At 49.1% G+C, this 20,259-nt stretch overlaps 3 protein-coding genes across 3 annotated transcripts; all 3 read right to left on the bottom strand.

Moving 5' to 3' along the window:
- Window positions 1-8,391: 8,391 nt before the first annotated feature.
- Window positions 8,392-9,426, bottom strand: LOC126877166 (uncharacterized). The gene has a single exon (XM_050639986.1). The coding sequence runs from the start codon at window positions 9,424-9,426 to the stop codon at window positions 8,392-8,394; it is 1,035 nt and encodes a 344-aa protein (XP_050495943.1).
- An 87-nt stretch (window positions 9,427-9,513) lies between these two features.
- On the bottom strand, window positions 9,514-12,195 carry LOC126877165 (uncharacterized). The gene has a single exon (XM_050639985.1). The coding sequence runs from the start codon at window positions 12,193-12,195 to the stop codon at window positions 9,514-9,516; it is 2,682 nt and encodes an 893-aa protein (XP_050495942.1).
- Window positions 12,196-12,492: 297 nt separating this feature from the next.
- Window positions 12,493-13,596, bottom strand: LOC126877164 (uncharacterized). Its single transcript, XM_050639984.1, has one exon. It carries the CDS (start codon window positions 13,594-13,596, stop codon window positions 12,493-12,495), a length of 1,104 nt encoding a protein of 367 aa, XP_050495941.1.
- Window positions 13,597-20,259: the final 6,663 nt, after the last annotated feature.

Below are 20,259 nucleotides of genomic sequence, written 5' to 3'. Positions count from 1 at the left end.
AAGAACGTAAAGAACTGGGTTCGGCCTTCTCCCATCTGCGTATCTTTCGGGGAGTCGATTGCGATGGTCATCTCCTTTGTCGGCAAGTGCTAGATCCGTCTCATCTCCTTCTTCCGTCGAATATTAGCGCCGCTACGAACGCATAAGCCGAAAAATCTTGCCACCGTATTACGCCGAAATATTAGACGATGTTCATTCGCAAGCGATAAAGCTTCGCTACTGTTCGCGATCGGCGCTGCTCTACTACGAAATATCAAATTTATCGCGTAGCCGCGTACACGGGAGAAGGAAAGAGATCGCAAGGGCGGTATTTACCCAATGCGAGAGACAGGCTACGAAAGACGAGCACGAGCGACTACAAAGTTCAATCGGGCTCGATGAAGCTTAACTTGCTCCGCGGAGAGCGGCCACTTGGAATTCGAGTGGCGTGTACGGTGTGCTCGGAGCGTTAACGAGTTCGATCGTCATCGTAAATAAGCAACCAGCGGTCCGAAAAATCTCGCCACGGTCAAGAAGGCTTAAGAAGCCGTTCGCGGAAGATGGACGGCGCCACCCGCTACTTCTCGGCCGGAAATTACAGGTGACTTAGCGCGGTCTCTCTGCCCTCGCTTCTCTCGACAGACAGAGAGAAGAGGGCGCGGGCGCATCGTAAAATCCAAGCGAAGAGAAAGAAAGAGAGAGAGAGAGGCGTCGCTCGTCGAAAAACTCAGATGCGATCTTTCGCGAGTTCGTCGACAGTTTCTGCCTCGCTGTTACGTTTCTACCGCCCCCGCTGTATTTCGAAACGGAAGGGGGGCGCGATTCCGTCTGTCGGCTCTCTTCCTGCACGCTTCGTTGTGCACCGTCGCGCGTATCTAGACGCTGGAAACGAGAATTATGAAAATTTCGTGGAGCAGTTGCGCCAACTCTTCTCGTTTCTCGCCATTGAAATCGCAGGTGTCAGGTCGCGCGATCGATACAACCCCCGTTAAAGGATCGAAACGATGTTCGTTTGCGATTCTAGGCAAAATCGTTTCCTATTTAGCGTGAAAGTTCCAATTGTTTCTCTCGTCTAGTTAGCGCGCAAGCTTCTTCTCCTTTCCTTTCACTCGTTAGAAGCGAAATAGTTCAGAGATCCTCGCAGCGTTTCAAACATCCCGATGACTCTCTTCGTTCCATTGTCTTCGTCCAGTTGTCTTCGAAACGTTAATTTATTCGTTCGTTCTCCTCGTTGGCGTAAGCGCAAACGCGCTCGATCGGTTACCTCTATTTTCGTTTTTTTCTCTGGGTAGCGCGTCGAGCGAAAAGCGGGTGTGAGTGGCTTGACGGCTCGAGAGAGTGCGATCGAGGATTCCCGATGTTCTTCTCTGACGGATCGTCGATATACGTAGAACGCGACGAGGTCCAACTCGATTTCGCGTCGCGCGTTTCAGAGGATATCAGCCCTTTTCTCTCGCGATCCAGCAAGAAACGACGAGCCGAGCGAAGGAGGAGGAGTCAACCTCGACTGCGGTATCTGCGCCGACGACGCGATCCGAACGTAGCGATTGGAAGGTCGCTTTAAGCGTTAATTTGGCGATCTCGCGATCGATCGAGATCGGTGTCGGGATCGGCGTAATACGCGCGTACGATCCCATATTACGAGCGAAAGACGATTAAAAGACTTCGCGCTCGTAACCGTAACACTGTCCGGGCATGGTTGTCCTTGGGTTTACGACGCCTGTCGCTCGAGATCCCATTGTCTCGAATCGATTATCCAACACTTTGCACCTGCTCCGATTAGTGCAACGTCGAGGAACAAAACAATGCAAGAACGATGAAACATAGGATATACATTAAATGATAAGGGATCGGGGCTTTGGCGCTACTTTGGCGGGGCTACTTTGGCGGCTTAAAAGAGACGAATACGTGGAATACGTCGATCGATCTCTCGTATCGAGGATACGGACTGGCGAACGTAAGACGGATCAAGTTTCGAGCAACGTTTCGAAAGGGCGAATAAATTGGAATTAACGCGGCTCGCTATAGGGCGAGTATACGGAAACCACGGGCTGCGATAATGTAACCCGCGGGATAAAGGCTTCCGCGTACGACTCGACGTACAATTGCCCTTTACAGTGTTCGCAGTGGAAAACGATCTGCGCACAGATCGGGGTGCGGCTTAATGCCAATTCACGGACAAAGGGTGACCGCGGACGAAAAAGAGAGCCACGGGATTCTTGGAGCGAGCGAGTAAAGTGAGAACGGCCGGCTGCGCCGTTTCTTTCGACGTTGCTCTCTCGATTCGGAGATAACAGCGCTGTGTGCCGCCGGACGATTAATAACCGACTCGAGATCTAGATACGAATAAGTATAAAAAGGTTGGATCTTGGTTTCGTCGTTCTTACGACCATATAACGCTTCGTAGGACGTGACGATGTGAAACGAAGAATCCCTTCAGAATGGAAAATGCCGCGACACGGACCGACGCGAAGGCCGACTTTGATACAAAGCCGAAGGTACTTGACTCCAACGACGTCGAGTATCGCTCAAGGGAGATCGGTCATGAAGTAAGGGAAAGAGGAGCACTCGTACGATCCTCGTCCCCCGTGCGATTAAATATCGCAGGGGTGCGGTCGATGGAGATCGTAAGAAGATTCGCGATAAAGCGATCGAAGCAGGCTTACGCCTGTAATCTTTGGAGGTACGTTAATATCGCGACTAAACGTCGTAACCTACGAAATCCGGAGAAGAGGGTCGCAGTTATTAATCGGGCAGCGATAATCGCCGGCTCCACGATATCCAACGAATTCATCCGCCCCCTCGTCCGTCGATACTCCGTCGTTCTTCGATCGTCGTTCTTAATTGCGCGTCTCAGGGGGACGAGAGCAACGCGTATCGCCACCACGCGTCGATCGACGAGGTATCGATTCGCTTCCGCGACCAGCGTCAAAGGCCGGGCCGACGAAACAACGTTATGCCACGCGTCGAGATTCGCGTTGCTCGGCGTCTTTCTCCGTGGGTCACGAAACCAAAAGGGAGGAAAAACACGAGGGATCCGTGAAAAGGCGTCGTTGTTCGATCAGCGTGTGTCCAACGATAAGCGAAGCGACGAGGACGCGACCTAACACCAACACGGGCAATTCCTTTTCCTCGGGTTTCTCGTTTTCTGGATGGACGATCCGGTCCGTAGTTTTTGATTCTCTACAGAGGAGTATACAAGTACTTGATTTGCAAAATGATTAGTTTAAAAGATATCTTAAATTTAACTTTTTTTTATTTTATTTTATTTTATTTCTTTTATTCCTTTTTTTATTTTATTTTACTTTTTATTCTATTTTTTTTATTATGTACCTTGCAATTCGTACAGCTGAACATTAAATTTAGTATTGTAGGACTTGTGTGAATGAGGAGGAAGGATAAGAGAGAGTTAACAAGTTTTTATGCTTTCATTAGTTTTTATTCACCTACAGTCTTGACTAAGAATATACAATTCAGTACTAATATATATAGAAAAATACAAATATCCACATAAAACTGTACATACAATCATACATACGAAACCATACATACAAAACCAGACATACAAAACCAAACTTGACTAAGAATATACAATTCAGTAGTAATATATATATAAAAAAATACAAATATCCACATAAAACTGTACATACAACCATACATACAAAACCATACATACAAGAATTATTATACTTAGAAAAAAAGTGTCTGGCAATAGTAGCGATTATTCGGGATCGAGGTATCCCAACTCCAGCCAGTATGCTGCCATATCTCTTGCGGATTCTCCCGGCTCTCGGTCCAGCAGCAACCTTGCAGTTATTGCTTCTCCTGGAGAAGGATCGATGTTGACTAGGCTCCCTGTCCGTCTCAACATGGTGAATTGGGCCACTCGATGTCTCTTCCCTTGGATCGGTTGTTCTCGTACACCTGGCAGAACGATTTTTCTAGCCCACGGTGCCATTTTTGCCAAATTACGGGGCAGCAGCCGTATTGAATCGAGACATTGCTCGCTCTCTAACCCCCAATCGATTAGAAAGACGATGTAGCCAGTCATGGTCCTTTGTAAAAGGATGGCTCTTTCCCAAGCGCTAGATTCCTTAAAATCTACTAGCACGGCGACTAGCATGCCTGTTCTTAAACTTTTCGCCTTCGGCAAGTACTCCACGGGATGTTCCATCATCTTCAAATTGAGTGTTTGGGTTATCTTCGGCCATCCAGCCAAACGAACCCACATGGTGGTAAGTGACTCGACTCGAACCACCCGGACGGGAACTCCTTCTCGGAACCGATCGTTTGTCTTTTGTAAAATCTCCATGGTATACTAGATTTGGAAAAAATTTCGAATGTTAATGTTCGACTATACTGATCTGCCTAGTTTACGTGTCTATGTCGGATGGTGCTGGCTCCGCCGGGAATCGGACCCCCCTTTATATACCAGCAGCACCGACCTTGGAGAGGACCCCCTTTATATATCAGCTGCACCGACCTTAGAGAGGACCCCTTTAAATATCAGCAGCACCGACCTTGGAGAGAACCCCCTTTATATATCAGCTGCACCGACCTTAGAGAGGACCCCTTTAAATATCAGCAGCACCGACCTTGGAGAGGTACTCGGTCACCGTTTAAGCTAAACGCACGTTTTCGTTTGTCTTTTTTCACACTTTTCTTGTCCTCGCAATATTTTATAACAGTGTTATCAATACATACAGGCAAAATATATAGTCTATTTTTGATACACAAGTGTCAGATATCAATTATTGCTTTCCGTTAAAATAAATATATCATTATTAGATGCTCTTTTTAATATTCCGATCCGCATCCTTACAATATTTTACAATTTTTAACCTAAAAATGTCGCTAGAAAATAGAAAACGAAAAACAATTTGAAAAGCACTAGCTCGCTTGAATGTGAAAATTGTGACGTGGGTGTATGTGCTTTGCCCTGCTTTAAAATATATCACACTCAATTGTATTATTAATAATTAAAGTAAATTATTAAAGTTCACGTATATGTATCGTACCTTTAAGAAAAATTAACATTTAATTATCCAATGTGCTTGCGTAGAGAACAGCATTATCCGCCACATATTGCGGTGCAGTATCGTTTACGCGTAGTTCGCGTCAAACCCTGCCCTACGAAGGAACGTCCCCGCACAAAATTCAATCGTACCTAAGACGTTAAACCGATCCTTTGCAAGTTTTCTTCAAAGAGATACGCTATACGAGTTGTTTGATTGATATCCGAAAAGTTTCTTTCTGTTTATGAGGAAATAATAGACGCACAATGTTATTTGCTTTATATCGTTTTGTCGCATTACGTACGATCCATTTTGTTCTATTGAGATAAACACCGAGACATTTCACAGACTTGGTTTCACGTTTGTACAGAGGTGCTTTATTGTAAAAACGACGTTTGCGAAAAAAGACATTTTTCGGACAACCTAATATATTTCATACGATGCTGTTGCCAAGAAATATTTATTAACGAAATGCTAAAAACTGTTATTTGCAAACAAATACTAGGGGAAATTGTTTTATCCGCTTTTACACGCAGAAGAATTTTACTGCTCAATAATATTGCTATTGGAACGAACGAGCCGTTTCGCTAACATCGGAACGAAGTAGAAACGAATCGGTACTTATCAAGGAGAAAACCTTGTCCAGCGTGGGGAAAAGTTTAAGGACCGATGTCCCTCGATCCACGCTGGAGACGGCCGATGAAACAAGGCGAATTAGCGGGAGATCGGGAGCAGAAGGCAGAACGGGCGGAATAGAAAAGGAATGGATACGGCAAGCTTCGGCCGTGCGATTTCGTATCACGTAGCGTTATCCCCTCGTAAAGTTGGCCACTCGTGCCACTAGCAGAAACTGTATGGCGGGCTCCGAGAGGATTTTAATCGCGCGACGGTCGAACGTATCGGTGAAATTACTGGAGAGCCCCGTCGACGTGCCTTTCGTTCCTGTCTGCCCCACGGCTCGGCTGCCACGGATCTAACAGATTGACCGGATCCAACGTGCCGGGTTACGAAACTTCGAAACTGGCTAGAATCGACTGCTAAGTTAATTGCCGGTCGCTCCCTCGCACCTACTCGTCTATCAGGCGACTCCAACTAGTAACCAACGAGGAAACCGCTGATGTCAGGCGTAAATTCAGCTGAAAATCCGTAGCGTGGAACGATGAAAGAGGCCGCACGGAAGAAAATAGCCTGGCGATCAAAAGGCTGGAACGTGCTTTCAGACCCGAACGCTTAGCTGCGCCGCCCCGCACCGAGATCCACTTTGACTTTCGCCCTTTGTTGCGAATATGACAGCCCGTTCGCGCTTTACCCTCGACGATCGACGCCGACCACGCTTCTGCCGCCTGTTATTTCCCAACCGTCCACCGTTTTGCTCCCCTTCTTTTTCATTTTCTTCTTTCCGCTCTTCTCCTTTTATCCTCTTTTCCCTTCTTCTCTCGCCGAAGCGCCGCGTTTGCTGTCGAGTTCGGCTACGATTGGCAAACACAAATCTTACGTGGACGCGCGATACGCGCGTTCCACGCATTTCAAATTTCACGACGTAACGTACTCGACGACTCAACGTAACGTGGAAAACGCGACAAGATGTTCGAATTTGGAATTATGCGAGCGCGCTGGGTCGATCGGCATGCCATCCGCCAAACGCGCGGCAAATAAATCTGTCGGTGTAATTTTAACGAGCCGCGATACCGCTCGAGGATTATACGGGTAATTTAAATTCCGCTCGCTCGATCGACGCGACTGATGGAACGACGATGAGCCGGCTGAGCCGAGATGAAATGATAAATTAGCGAATGAAACAGCCAAGTATAATGGAATGCCCGGTTAAATATAGAGCGTTTTAAACCGATTAACAGATAACTGCAAATTAGATCGTCCATTAACGCGGTTCGTCCACGTTCGAGCGGCATCGTTCGAGAATCAGTCGGAGAATTAGTCCGAGAATTAGTCAGAATACCCTCCGATCGATCGTTTTCCCCCCCGAAATCTGGCATTCAATCTGTTTCGATTCGCCATTCGCGCGATCCGAATTTAAGTTTCACGATTGTGAATACGAACGAGCCGTGCGTACCACTGACTATCGCACGATCGCTGTGGCAAAACGCTGGCGTACAATTAGCGCTATTTGCCGTTACGTGAAATATATTGTAAACGTTATTGCTCGCGCGTGGAAACTCGCTACTTCGCGCAGCCAGTCGAACTGTTCGATATTTATAGTTAGTCGACAAATACCGCGTACCTATCGTCGAGATTCTACGCAAGCATTGCGCGCGATAGAAACCCCTTCTATATCGTGCAATTGTCGTATCGAATAGCCGCTGCTCGAATTTCGCGCTGCGAATCGCATTCAAAAAATTTTATTTATCTGGAAATCGAACGTGCAGATTTTTTTTTTTAATTCAAACGACGTAACCCGAGCAGTTAGATTGGCCGAATTTCGTTCTCTTTGGAAACTTTGAGACCTCCGAACAACCCGTCTCTAGATGTCTACGATAACTTTGAAATTCCTTGTAAATTCGACCAATCGCGGGGAGACGTACTCGCGAGGAGAGTCGTCAACGGGGGTCGTAAATCCCCGTTACGATTATAACAATCGACACCACGAATTGATCGATCCCCTGATTTCCTTTGAGAAAATGAGGGGTGATTGAGTTGGTATAACACTGGGATTCACAGTATTATAAAGTATATATTTCCAAGCACTTAGTTACAAAAGATTTGCGTGAAGAATGCGACTCTCGCGCTATGTGCAGACTGCCGCGTTAGGCGTTAGTTGGTAGACCGTCGCGTTAGGCGTTAGTTGGGAGACCGTCGCGTTAGGCGTTAGTTGGGAGACTGTCGCGTTAGGCGTTAGCTGGTAGACCGTTTGTCGCTCTTTTGTTTAATACGGAAGAAAGTTCGGTGTGGGTGTGCCCCTGTGCATAAAGAACGCGGATTCGTTGGTCCCACTTTCGTTAGGAAAAGTGAGGGTAACGAACCGCGGTGTCGATTGGTCATGCTGCACTACTGCTCGAAGGGATGAGTAGGGAGTCTTCTACCATCGTGGTGCGTAAATGACTGTGTGTATGAGAAAACCTAGCCTGTTTTATTACAGGGCTATTCGGGTTTTCCTAATGGGTGCATACCCGCTTTCTCCGCGTTTTAAAGGCGACTAATAAACCCAAGGACACCTCTAAAACCGACTGTGTTTCGAGCATATTTTGGCTTGCAATTCTTCAAGACAATCGGATTGAAGACATATGGCGAAACAATGCAGGGAAATGAAAGTTATGGTGGGTCCTTAGGTTTATTGAGGGTCGAAGTGCCGTTACGCAGGTCGGTTGTTGTCCGGTCGCGCGGGCTGGCGAGCAGATGTTTTAGGCGTCGTAACATCCTCCCCCCGTTGAGAGGGCACCGATCAAATTCTGGCTGTGGAGTCTGGTGTGTCGTTGGTGACCTCCTTCGCTCCGTGTGGGCGTTCGGCCTCGTCTGGATCTGGGTGGATGGGTAAGGGGACCAGTCTTTTGACGCCGCGGTCCAGGATGCTTGTTGCCGTCTGCACGGTAGCGGTCCGGATGATTCCGTCGGCTCCTGGATGGACCTTGATTACGCGGCCCAAAGGCCACTGCATAGAGGGCACGTTGTCCTCCCTGAGGATTACTACGGTGCCTTCATGAATGTTGTGTTTGCCCTTGTCCCATTTGCTGCGGCGGGTTAACTCGTTTAGGTATTCTCGATACCATCGGCTCCAGAAGTGCTGCTTAATCTGGTGAATGCGCTGCCAACTGGATAGCCGTCCTGATGGAACTGTCCTGAAATCACGCTCCCGTAAACTGGTTAGGGTATCACCGATTAGAAAATGACCGGGAGTGAGGACAGGGGGATCTTTCGGATCGGATGAGGTGGGAGTCAGTGGGCGTGAATTGAGAATGGCCTCAATTTCGATCACAAGGGTGTTGAGGTGTTCAAAGGTCAGGAGCTCCGTGCCGACCACGCGGATGAGATGGCGTTTGAACGATTTAACTGCGGCTTCCCATAAGCCGCCAAAATGTGGTGAGTTCGGAGGATTAAAACGCCATTGTATTTGTCGGTCGGCGAGAAAATTCTGTACCCTATCCTGGTGGTCGTCGGACTGCAATAGGGTCCGGAGTTCTTGCAGCTCCCGATTAGCCCCGACGAAATTGGTGCCGTTGTCGGTGAGGATCGTTGCGCAGTATCCTCGCCGCGAGATGAAACGGCGTAGCGCGGCCAAGAAGGCGTCGGTGGTTAGGTCGCTGACTAACTCTATGTGGACCGCCTTTGTCGCCAGACAAACGAATATGGCGGCGTACGTCTTGATTTTACGTCGGTTGCGGTCCCTCCTCTCCTTGATGTAGAATGGGCCGCAGTAGTCGATTCCGACGTTCCTGAACGGCCGCGATTCGGTAATACGCGCCTCTGGCAAATCACCCATCAAGTATTCCACTGGTGGAGGGTTGGCTCTGCAGCAGCGGACGCACCTTCTGAGAGTGCGCCATACCTGGCTACGGCCGTCGATCGGTCAAGAGCGCAGTCTCATCGCGTATAGGGTAGCTTGGGTCCCTGTGTGATGATTGTTCCGGTGCTCTTGTTCTATAATTAGCTCTGTCACCGGGGATTTCGGTAGGATGATCGGGTGTTTTTGGCTGAAGGGTATGGCGGAGTTGGTTAGTCGCCCTCCTACCCGGAGTAGCCCATCTTCGTCGAGGAAGGGGTTTAATGGCTGTAGTTTCCCTCCAACGTCCTCGCTTCGATTTTTTTGGAGGATCCGAATTTCAGGCGCGAAATGCTGGGATTGTAAGATTTTTATTAGCCTGTTGTGCGCTGCGGTCAGTTCGTCTGTGGTGAGATGGGCAGTTCGGTGTTGCTTATGTCTCCATCGAAGACACCGGGCGACGATTCTTATTAGTCTTGGCCAAGACGAGTAGCGATGGAGGAGAGTGTTGTCGTTAACACTCGTCCTCAGACAGATCGTCTTCTTTTGCTCCGGGAGGTCGACTACCGGTATCGGGCTCCAAACCGGCCAATAGCTTTCGCTTTGCAGGAGCCACCTTGGCCCGTTTTTCCAAATGGACGGACATAGGAATTCCTTGGGCGTATGGCCTCGGGAGATGAGATCCGCTGGATTATCGTCGGTAGGCACATGACGCCAGTCGGAGATATTGGTCTTGGTCTGTATCTCAGCGACTCGATTCGCCACAAATGTTTTCAAGGTGTGCGGCGAAGACCTGATCCAATGGAGTACGATGGTGGAGTCAGTCCAGTAGACTATCCGCGATATCGTGGTCGTCAGGGCCTGTTGTATTGACGAAATCAAGGACGTCAAAATAAGTGCCCCACTTAATTCGAGACGTGGTATGGAGAGCGATTTGAGCGGCGCTACCTTCGACCGCGCCGTGAGGAGTCGAGTCCAAATATTGTTCTTTCGGTCAGTCGTCCGCACGTAGACGCACGCCCCATATGCCCTTTCGCTAGCGTCACAGAATCCGTGGAGCTCAATTTTCGTTGCGGATTCTAGGATGGTCTTCCGAGGGAACCTTACCGCATTTAACAACGGCAATTGGGTGTGGTATTTGATCCATGCTGTGTGTACGTCTGACGGAAGGGATTCGTCCCAATCTACCTTCAATGTCCAGACTTGTTGCAAAATCATTTTTGCTCGAACGATTACCGGCGCGAGCAATCCTAGTGGATCATATATTTGTGCGATGACTGAGCTGATTGATCGCTTTGTGATTCGGGAAGTGTCACTGTTCGTCTTGACCGAATATAGTATGGTATCGTCGGCTGAATCCCAAAAGACGCCGAGTGTTTTTAACGTGGATGACTCACCGAGATGTAATTTCTGCTTGGTGTCTTCCTCAGGTAGCCCTCTCAGCAGATCCCGATCGTTTGAGGCCCATTTGCGGATATTTAGACCGGCTAGCTTAAGTAATCTCGTGAGATCATTCCTGATTGATAGGGCTTCGTCCTTCGTATCGGCTCCGGTCAACGCATCGTCGACATAGAAGTCTCGCCGTAGGATCTGCGCTGCTCTCGGAAATCGAGGTCCCTCGTCCTCTGCCAACTGTTTGAGACATCGGATGGCCAGATACGGGGCTGCGGATAGACCGAACGTTACGGTGTTGAGTCGGTAAGTTTCGATCTCTCCGTTGTCGGCACGCCACAGAATCTTTTGGTGGGGACGATCTTCTGGACGTAGGAGGAATTGGCGGTACATCTTCTCGATGTCGCCGGTAAGGACATATTGAAATGACCGGAATCTCAATAGGATGTTCCTCAGGTCTTCTTGTAATTTCGGACCCGTATGAAGGGCGTCGTTTAGAGACACTCCCGTGGTACTTGAAGCTGAGCCGTCGAACACAACCCGTAGCTTGGTGGTGTCGCTCGATTCCTTGGTCACGCCGTGATGTGGTAAATAATATCCGTGGTCGGTGGCGTGATCCGTGTTGATCTTTGTCATGTGACCCAAGTCTAAATATTCTTGAATCACAGCACTATACGCGGTTTCATATTGTTTGTCGCGTTGGAATCGGCGATGAAGAGAGGCGAGCCTGCTCATTGCAGTGGCCTTCGATGACCCTAGTGAGGAAAGCTTTTCGTTGAACGGTAATGCAACGATGTATCTGCCTTCCTTGGTTCGTCGGACATGGTTTCGGAAATGTTCTTCACATAGTCGTTCCGATTCCGAAAGATGAGTAGTGGCCTGTCCCTCGTCGATCTCCCAAAACCGTGCGAGGTCCTCTTGCAGAGCCGTTGTGGTTGCGTGGAACGTATTTATCGCGGTTTGGGACGTGGGACTCCCCCCGATTACCCAGCCGAAGCGTGTTTTTTGTAGACGTAGTTCAGGTTCGCCTGGTTGTGCCAGATTGACCTGCCCGATGCACAGCGACGCGAATGTTGATCCGGTACTAAGTAAAACATCGATCGGGGCTGGGCAATGGAATTGTGGATCGGCTAGATGAATATTTCTGGGTAATCCCAGACTCGAGGGATCGATGGGCTCGCTTGGTACGAGGATCGATATGGCCGGGATAACAAGAAATCTCAATGTCTTCTTGTACTCGCCGTCCGTCGACGTGATGGTGGCCGTGGTGTAACGTTTTGCCGTGGTGCTCAAATTGTCGAGGGCTCCGATCTGGATCGCACATCTCCTTTGCCTTATACCGAGGGAGTTCGCGAGCCTGTCGGTCATGAAGTTCATGCTCGACCCAGTGTCGAGTAAGGCTCGGGCTCGGATTGGTTGTGCCTGTTTGTTCAAAACCTTGATCTGTGCTGTGGCCAACAGATCATGATGCAGAGGGGTGTGGGGAGATGTGTTTGTTAGTCCGATCCCCCTTGCTGTCGTAGTCTCGGACAGTCAGTTTTGCCCCGGTTGGGACTTGGATGAAGAGGTTGGGGTGGTGTTCCGGATCCGGGCTGAGCGTGACTCGTACGAGGAATGCTCTTTCGTACCTCTTGGAACCGAAGATGTATGCTTCCGTGAAGTATCAATTAGGTATTAGTAATTAGTAAGTAGGCAATTTATGCACAACGATGCCTTCTTCACGATTTGAAAACGTTTGGTCGCTGATTTGGCCTTGAATATTTTGCAGTGTCTGATCTCGTGATGTCCGTTGCAGGTCGGACACACCACCGTTCTGCTGGTTGTAGCAAGGGTTCGCCCATGCGGTATGGTTGTTCGCTGACTGCGGTGTTTGTGTGTTGACCCTTTTGATTCCTTCTCTTTAGAGAGGAATTGAGTCCCGTTCGCCCGTGTTTTGAGAAAGTCTATCAGATGCTGATAGGATGGCACCTTTTGGCGGGGCAGTGTGCGTTGCCATTTACGCAGGCTGGACGCGGGCAACTTCGACGCGATCAATTCGATCATCGCTATGTTTGAAGTGACGGGCTCCTTTAGATGTTCGAGCGCCTTTAGATTTACGCTGATGGTTTCCAACAAATCCTCTAGGGCCTCTGGAGTTTCCCTTTTGATTTCCGGATAATTACGCATCAGATTCCAATGGCGCATGCAGATTTGGAGGGGGCAATTGAACTTGTCCTTCAGTGTATCAAGCGCGATGGAATAGTTGGCCTCTGTGAGTTCTAATGACTGGATACTCTGTGCGGCCCGTCCAGTTATAGATGAGCGTAGATGCTGGAACTTTTGGACATTCGTCAAACCTTCGTTAAGGTCCACTATGGATGTGAACGTGTCGTAGAAATAGGTCCAATTCTCGAGGGCACCGTCGAATTGGGGCACGCGGACCTCTGGAACGGTGGTCGGCTCTGGTTTCCGGCACGTCTCACCTCTTGTTGTAGTCGACGGGGTTGTTGCTGATATTTGCTCAAAGAGCTCTCGGAACCGCATGTCAAGCTCCCGATGCTCTTGCGATAACGAATCTACCCGCGCATCTTCCCCCTCATCTACCACACCTAACTCTTCTTGAACCTCGAGTATCCTCCTCCAAAGCTCATCGAACGAGCTGCGGCAAGATGCTAGGAAGATTCTGTTTGCCTTCCCAGACGCTTCGTACTCATCGAGTTCGCGCCTTATGGTTGCAAGTCGACGGGCTAGGACGCCTCGTCTCCGCCGTAACGTGCTGATTGATTCAGCTTGGGCCATGTTTGATTTTGATAATGAACGCCCTTACCTTGATCAAATGGACGTTGATCTGGGATTCTGTTGCTAATCGTTACGATGCGGCGTGGGCTCGTGTAGATGCTGCGCGACGGAGGTGCTTCTCTCCGATGGCGGTTCCCTTGCTCAGTTGACTAAGTGGTTGGAACTTGGATCTCACGCGACACTGTATAGTCACTGGTCAGTGCACTTTTTGGTGGCACGAGATCCGGCTCGAAGGACCATGTAAATTCGACCAATCGCGGGGAGACGTACTCGCGAGGAGAGACGTCAACGGGGGTCGTAAATCCCCGTTACGATTATAACAATCGACACCACGAATTGATCGACCCCCTGATTTCCTTTGAGATAATGAGGGGTGATTGAGTTGGTATAACACTGGGATTCACAGTATTATAAAGTATATATTTCCAAGCACTTAGTTACAAAAGATTTGCGTGAAGAATGCGACTCTCGCGCTATGTGCAGACTGCCGCGTTAGGCGTTAGTTGGTAGACCGTCGCGTTAGGCGTTAGTTGGGAGACCGTCGCGTTAGGCGTTAGTTGGGAGACTGTCGCGTTAGGCGTTAGCTGGTAGACCGTTTGTCGCTCTTTTGTTTAATACGGAAGAAAGTTCGGTGTGGGTGTGCCCCTGTGCATAAAGAACGCGGATTCGTTGGTCCCACTTTCGTTAGGAAAAGTGAGGGTAACGAACCGCGGTGTCGATTGGTCATGCTGCACTACTGCTCGAAGGGATGAGTAGGGAGTCTTCTACCATCGTGGTGCGTAAATGACTGTGTGTATGAGAAAACCTAGCCTGTTTTATTACAGGGCTATTCGGGTTTTCCTAATGGGTGCATACCCGCTTTCTCCGTGTTTTAAAGGCGACTAATGAACCCAAGGACACCTCTAAAACCGACTGTGTTTCGAGCATATTTTGGCTTGCAATTCTTCAAGACAATCGGATTGAAGACATATGGCGAAACAATGCAGGGAAATGAAAGTTATGGTGGGTCCTTAGGTTTATTGAGGGTCGAAGTGCCGTTACGCAGGTCGGTTGTTGTCCGGTCGCGCGGGCTGGCGAGCAGATGCTTTAGGCGTCGTAACATTCCTAAATTCCAATTAATAAGTAAAAACCGGAACGACCAAAATTCCCTGGACCGCGTAATCCGCATGAAAATACAAATTCAGCGTCGAATTCGAAGAGATAGATGAAAGAGGGATTCGATGGTAGAGCAAATCGGACGAACGGTTTGTAACACGAGACGTTAATAAAGTTGGTGGAGCCGCGGAAAGCGGATGGAAATGGAAATTTTCCGATTTTAATATCGGCGAATGCATCGGGACGCGAGAAGAAAGATCAAAAGGTTGACTGTTGATTAATTTGAGCGGCACGCGAGCCACGAGCCCCGAGCCCCGAGCGTCGCGATGCTCGCGTGCGCCGAAGCTACTGCGATCGAGCGAGCGTCGTAACCTCGGTAAATAACCCGTCGTATAATATTACGTACACTGATCAACGATTCGGAAAGGGAGTTTCGCTAACCGGGGCATCGCCCCGCCGTCGTGCGAAAATAAACTAATTAGCCTTTGGGGACGTCGAGGCATGCCCCTCGACGCCCCAGCGGATTTCAAGTCGTCGATTTTACAGCTAGCTGCTGTTACGTTCGAACCGTTTGTAAACCAGTGACGCGCAATTTGGGATAGCGATTGCGATCGAAATCCGACCCCTCTCGAGAATCCTACGGAAAGAGAATTTCTTTCGCAGTGGTTGGTCTGGCCGATCCAAGTTTCGGCGCGCGTTGTCGCGATGCCCAATCGCTGCGTTGCCGATCGTCGTTGCCATTGGAACGCGCGGCGAGCGAACAGCCGTGAGTTTGCTCTGTACACTCAAGGCCTGAACTTAAAGGCTTAACGACCTGTTTGCCGTTGCAGCTCGGCAGAAACGAATCTTCGGCGTTCGCCCGAGCTAAACCAGCGAATATTCGAGCGGCCTGCCTCGGAACGGTCGCTGAATTTCTGCTGAAAAATTAATCAACGCGGAACGTAGATCGCCAGTGATAAACACGTGAAAAACCATGCGCTGATGATGGGGGGGGGGGGGGGGGGGGGGAAGAACGGCAACGGCAACGTTGTTGCCAAACGAATGTAATGAACGGGCAAATACGCGTTTGTTTGCAAGTACCCTACGGCGAGCAAATAACGTTACGCGAAACACGCGTCCCGGTTTCATCCTGTGTCGTCCTTTTATACACACGCGTGAAAAATTTCGCGGAAATTCGCACTGGCGACGCAGAATCGGTGCGCGGAAGAAATCTGGCCGACTCCTGTTAATAAATTTATTTCTTACAAAATTTACCCGTGGACCGCGCTATCCTGCCGCCCGTGTTTCCATCTCTTCGCCAGGAATTTGGCAACAGAGTTTGCGAAAAGTTACGAGCGCCGACTGGAGAGAACGGCGAGACCGGTTTTTCTAAAATAAAACGATCCTGCGAAATAGACGCGACGAGTGCCACGGTCAGTCTTGGAAACTCGAGTCTCCGCGAAAACTCCTTCCGCTTCTGGCTATACGTACAAGTATATCAACGCGCGCCTTGCAACGCGTCTCGTGCCGTTTTTCTCCTATTCTGCTTGCACGTTTCTCAAAGAGAATACCTAATACCAAGGTGGCCTTCGCTTTACGCGTCTGTGCGATTCCAGCGATGGAAAAAACGTCACGCTGTTCAGCAAACCAGCGTGCAAGCAACGACAATACGTATACGACGTTGCATAAATCAACGAATGTTCGCGTATAGAAACTTGTAAAAAAAATCCACTGTCGAAAAATAGAAAAATTCGTACTCGTGCAAAGATCAGCGGGAAACGAAACGATTTTCGACTCGTAACCAAGCATTATAGTCATAGGAATGTAACGAAACGGCGCGCAAACAACCGACGCGAAACCATCGTGACGCAAAAGCATTTCGCGACAGGGAGCGCGGGTCCGACCGTAGCGAAAAACCAGCAGCCAGCCCGCTGTCGTTTCACCCAATGGGGGATTGTATCGATATGTCGAGGCAGCGTCGCTGAAACCTGCTGATGGCAGAGAGCCAACGATAAGGGCCGCCATCTATCGACCGTAAGAGCCTCCTTTTGTATTAACGACGCTGTTCCGACTGTAATTGAGAGCCTCTGTACTCCGGCCCAACGTCGCCAGGTTATTAAATCCCGGGATATAAATTAGTTAATATTATCCACGCGCCGCTAGCTCGCACTCTTTTCTTCGCCAGAGAAATGGATTTTCCGCTAAACTTAAATTGCTTAGCGATCGCCGGATGTGAAAGTTTTATCGAGTTCGTCGATAAAGAGCTTTCGCGTACAACCGACCCGATCAACGTACCATCGACACGCGACAACTGCCAACGATTTACGACGGTTACGATGGTATTACCTTTTCTTCACGATACTTTTCTTTTTCTTTCTCTTCTTCCGCCGTATTTGAGTTGATCACTATGGTTGGTCGCTTTACGTCATCGTGTACGAGGGACACGCCGAATAAAGTTTGTGGAAAATCATTACTCCACGGATCCTTTTCATCGAGTGTTCCAAGATAGCCGTTAGTGGAATTTTCGACCTCGTTTAAGACCCATCAACGAGCTGAAATCTGCTCGCCAACTTTACTCGGAATTCAATGCTTTTCAATTACAAAGATTTTCCGGTTAACCGTTCCTTAATTAAACATGTAACTATACCGAAACGTTTAAATTACTTTTTGGACCTGGTATACAGGTCAAAGCTACTCCAGTTTACTCTGCTTTTTTCAGATCGTCCCTTTCAATTTCGCTGCGCGGAACGTCGGGAAAGGAACTCGAATACGAACGACACGAATAATTTGATAGAAAATCATCGTCGAAGCGAATTCGAAGCAAATTCGAAGCAAATTCGAAGCAAATTCGGGCCGAACGAATTCTCGCCTCGATTCGAAGCCAATATGCTTGTCCTTAAATTGGCTGTCCTCCTCGGCAGGATACCTACGAAATCGCAAATACGAGACCGACGATTCGTAGGAAAATCTGTGTGACCGCCGATAATAAAATCTCCTATAATCGACGTTGGCCTGCTTACGTCAATCTGCTCGTGGCAGGTGTCCGACGATACAGGCTCAACGCGACATCAACCTCTTCGTTATAATCCGTACAAGCTTGGTCTCGTGTAACGGTAACGTTAGTCGTGTAATAGATACTTTCGATGTCGGCGTCGAAATCATTTCCCAATATATTTCCTGCGAAATTGCTTCGTAATTTCGTAGTAACACACCGACTGGCTATGTGCCACGTCACCGACTCGCCTACACCTTGCTATCTCTCCCTTAACGACAATTTTATTGAACCGAGCGATCGACCCAGCTCGCCCGGTAAATACCTTCGCTCCTCTGGACACACCGACGATAATTGACCCAGTTCGATATCTTTGTAAACCGACGCCAGGCGTTTCTTGCCTCGTAAAGACGAATCTTTCGAACGGTGTCATTCGCGTTCAATTCGTTTTTCTAGCGAGGGGTCTCGAATCTTTAAACGACGAGAAACCTAATCACTTTCAGACAACTTTCGTTTAAAGACGAAAGAACGTAAAGAACTGGGTTCGGCCTTCTCCCATCTGCGTATCTTTCGGGGAGTCGATTGCGATGGTCATCTCCTTTGTCGGCAAGTGCTAGATCCGTCTCATCTCCTTCTTCCGTCGAATATTAGCGCCGCTACGAACGCATAAGCCGAAAAATCTTGCCACCGTATTACGCCGAAATATTAGACGATGTTCATTCGCAAGCGATAAAGCTTCGCTACTGTTCGCGATCGGCGCTGCTCTACTACGAAATATCAAATTTATCGCGTAGCCGCGTACACGGGAGAAGGAAAGAGATCGCAAGGGCGGTATTTACCCAATGCGAGAGACAGGCTACGAAAGACGAGCACGAGCGACTACAAAGTTCAATCGGGCTCGATGAAGCTTAACTTGCTCCGCGGAGAGCGGCCATTTGGAATTCGAGTGGCGTGTACGGTGTGCTCGGAGCGTTAACGAGTTCGATCGTCATCGTAAATAAGCAACCAGCGGTCCGAAAAATCTCGCCACGGTCAAGAAGACTTAAGAAGCCGTTCGCGGAAGATGGACGGCGCCACCCGCTACTCCTCGGCCGGAAATTACAGGTGACTTAGCGCGGTCTCTCTGCCCTCGCTTCTCTCGACAGACAGAGAGAAGAGGGCGCGGGCGCATCGTAAAATCCAAGCGAAGAGAAAGAAAGAGAGAGAGAGAGGCGTCGCTCGTCGAAAAACTCAGATGCGATCTTTCGCGAGTTCGTCGACAGTTTCTGCCTCGCTGTTACGTTTCTACCGCCCCCGCTGTATTTCGAAACGGAAGGGGGGCGCGATTCCGTCTGTCGGCTCTCTTCCTGCACGCTTCGTTGTGCACCGTCGCGCGTATCTAGACGCTGGAAACGAGAATTATGAAAATTTCGTGGAGCAGTTGCGCCAACTCTTCTCGTTTCTCGCCATTGAAATCGCAGGTGTCAGGTCGCGCGATCGATACAACCCCCGTTAAAGGATCGAAACGATGTTCGTTTGCGATTCTAGGCAAAATCGTTTCCTATTTAGCGTGAAAGTTCCAATTGTTTCTCTCGTCTAGTTAGCGCGCAAGCTTCTTCTCCTTTCCTTTCACTCGTTAGAAGCGAAATAGTTCAGAGATCCTCGCAGCGTTTCAAACATCCCGATGACTCTCTTCGTTCCATTGTCTTCGTCCAGTTGTCTTCGAAACGTTAATTTATTCGTTCGTTCTCCTCGTTGGCGTAAGCGCAAACGCGCTCGATCGGTTACCTCTATTTTCGTTTTTTTCTCTGGGTAGCGCGTCGAGCGAAAAGCGGGTGTGAGTGGCTTGACGGCTCGAGAGAGTGCGATCGAGGATTCCCGATGTTCTTCTCTGACGGATCGTCGATATACGTAGAACGCGACGAGGTCCAACTCGATTTCGCGTCGCGCGTTTCAGAGGATATCAGCCCTTTTCTCTCGCGATCCAGCAAGAAACGACGAGCCGAGCGAAGGAGGAGGAGTCAACCTCGACTGCGGTATCTGCGCCGACGACGCGATCCGAACGTAGCGATTGGAAGGTCGCTTTAAGCGTTAATTTGGCGATCTCGCGATCGATCGAGATCGGTGTCGGGATCGGCGTAATACGCGCGTACGATCCCATATTACGAGCGAAAGACGATTAAAAGACTTCGCGCTCGTAACCGTAACACTGTCCGGGCATGGTTGTCCTTGGGTTTACGACGCCTGTCGCTCGAGATCCCATTGTCTCGAATCGATTATCCAACACTTTGCACCTGCTCCGATTAGTGCAACGTCGAGGAACAAAACAATGCAAGAACGATAAAACATAGGATATACATTAAATGATAAGGGATCGGGGCTTTGGCGCTACTTTGGCGGGGCTACTTTGGCGGCTTAAAAGAGACGAATACGTGGAATACGTCGATCGATCTCTCGTATCGAGGATACGGACTGGCGAACGTAAGACGGATCAAGTTTCGAGCAACGTTTCGAAAGGGCGAATAAATTGGAATTAACGCGGCTCGCTATAGGGCGAGTATACGGAAACCACGGGCTGCGATAATGTAACCCGCGGGATAAAGGCTTCCGCGTACGAC

The sequence above is a fragment of the Bombus huntii genome, unplaced genomic scaffold (genome assembly GCF_024542735.1).
Source record: "Bombus huntii isolate Logan2020A unplaced genomic scaffold, iyBomHunt1.1 ctg00000129.1, whole genome shotgun sequence".
Lineage (NCBI taxonomy): Eukaryota > Metazoa > Arthropoda > Insecta > Hymenoptera > Apidae > Bombus > Bombus huntii.
Note: the sequence above shows the minus strand (reverse complement) of the source record. Positions and strands in the feature narration are given on the sequence as shown.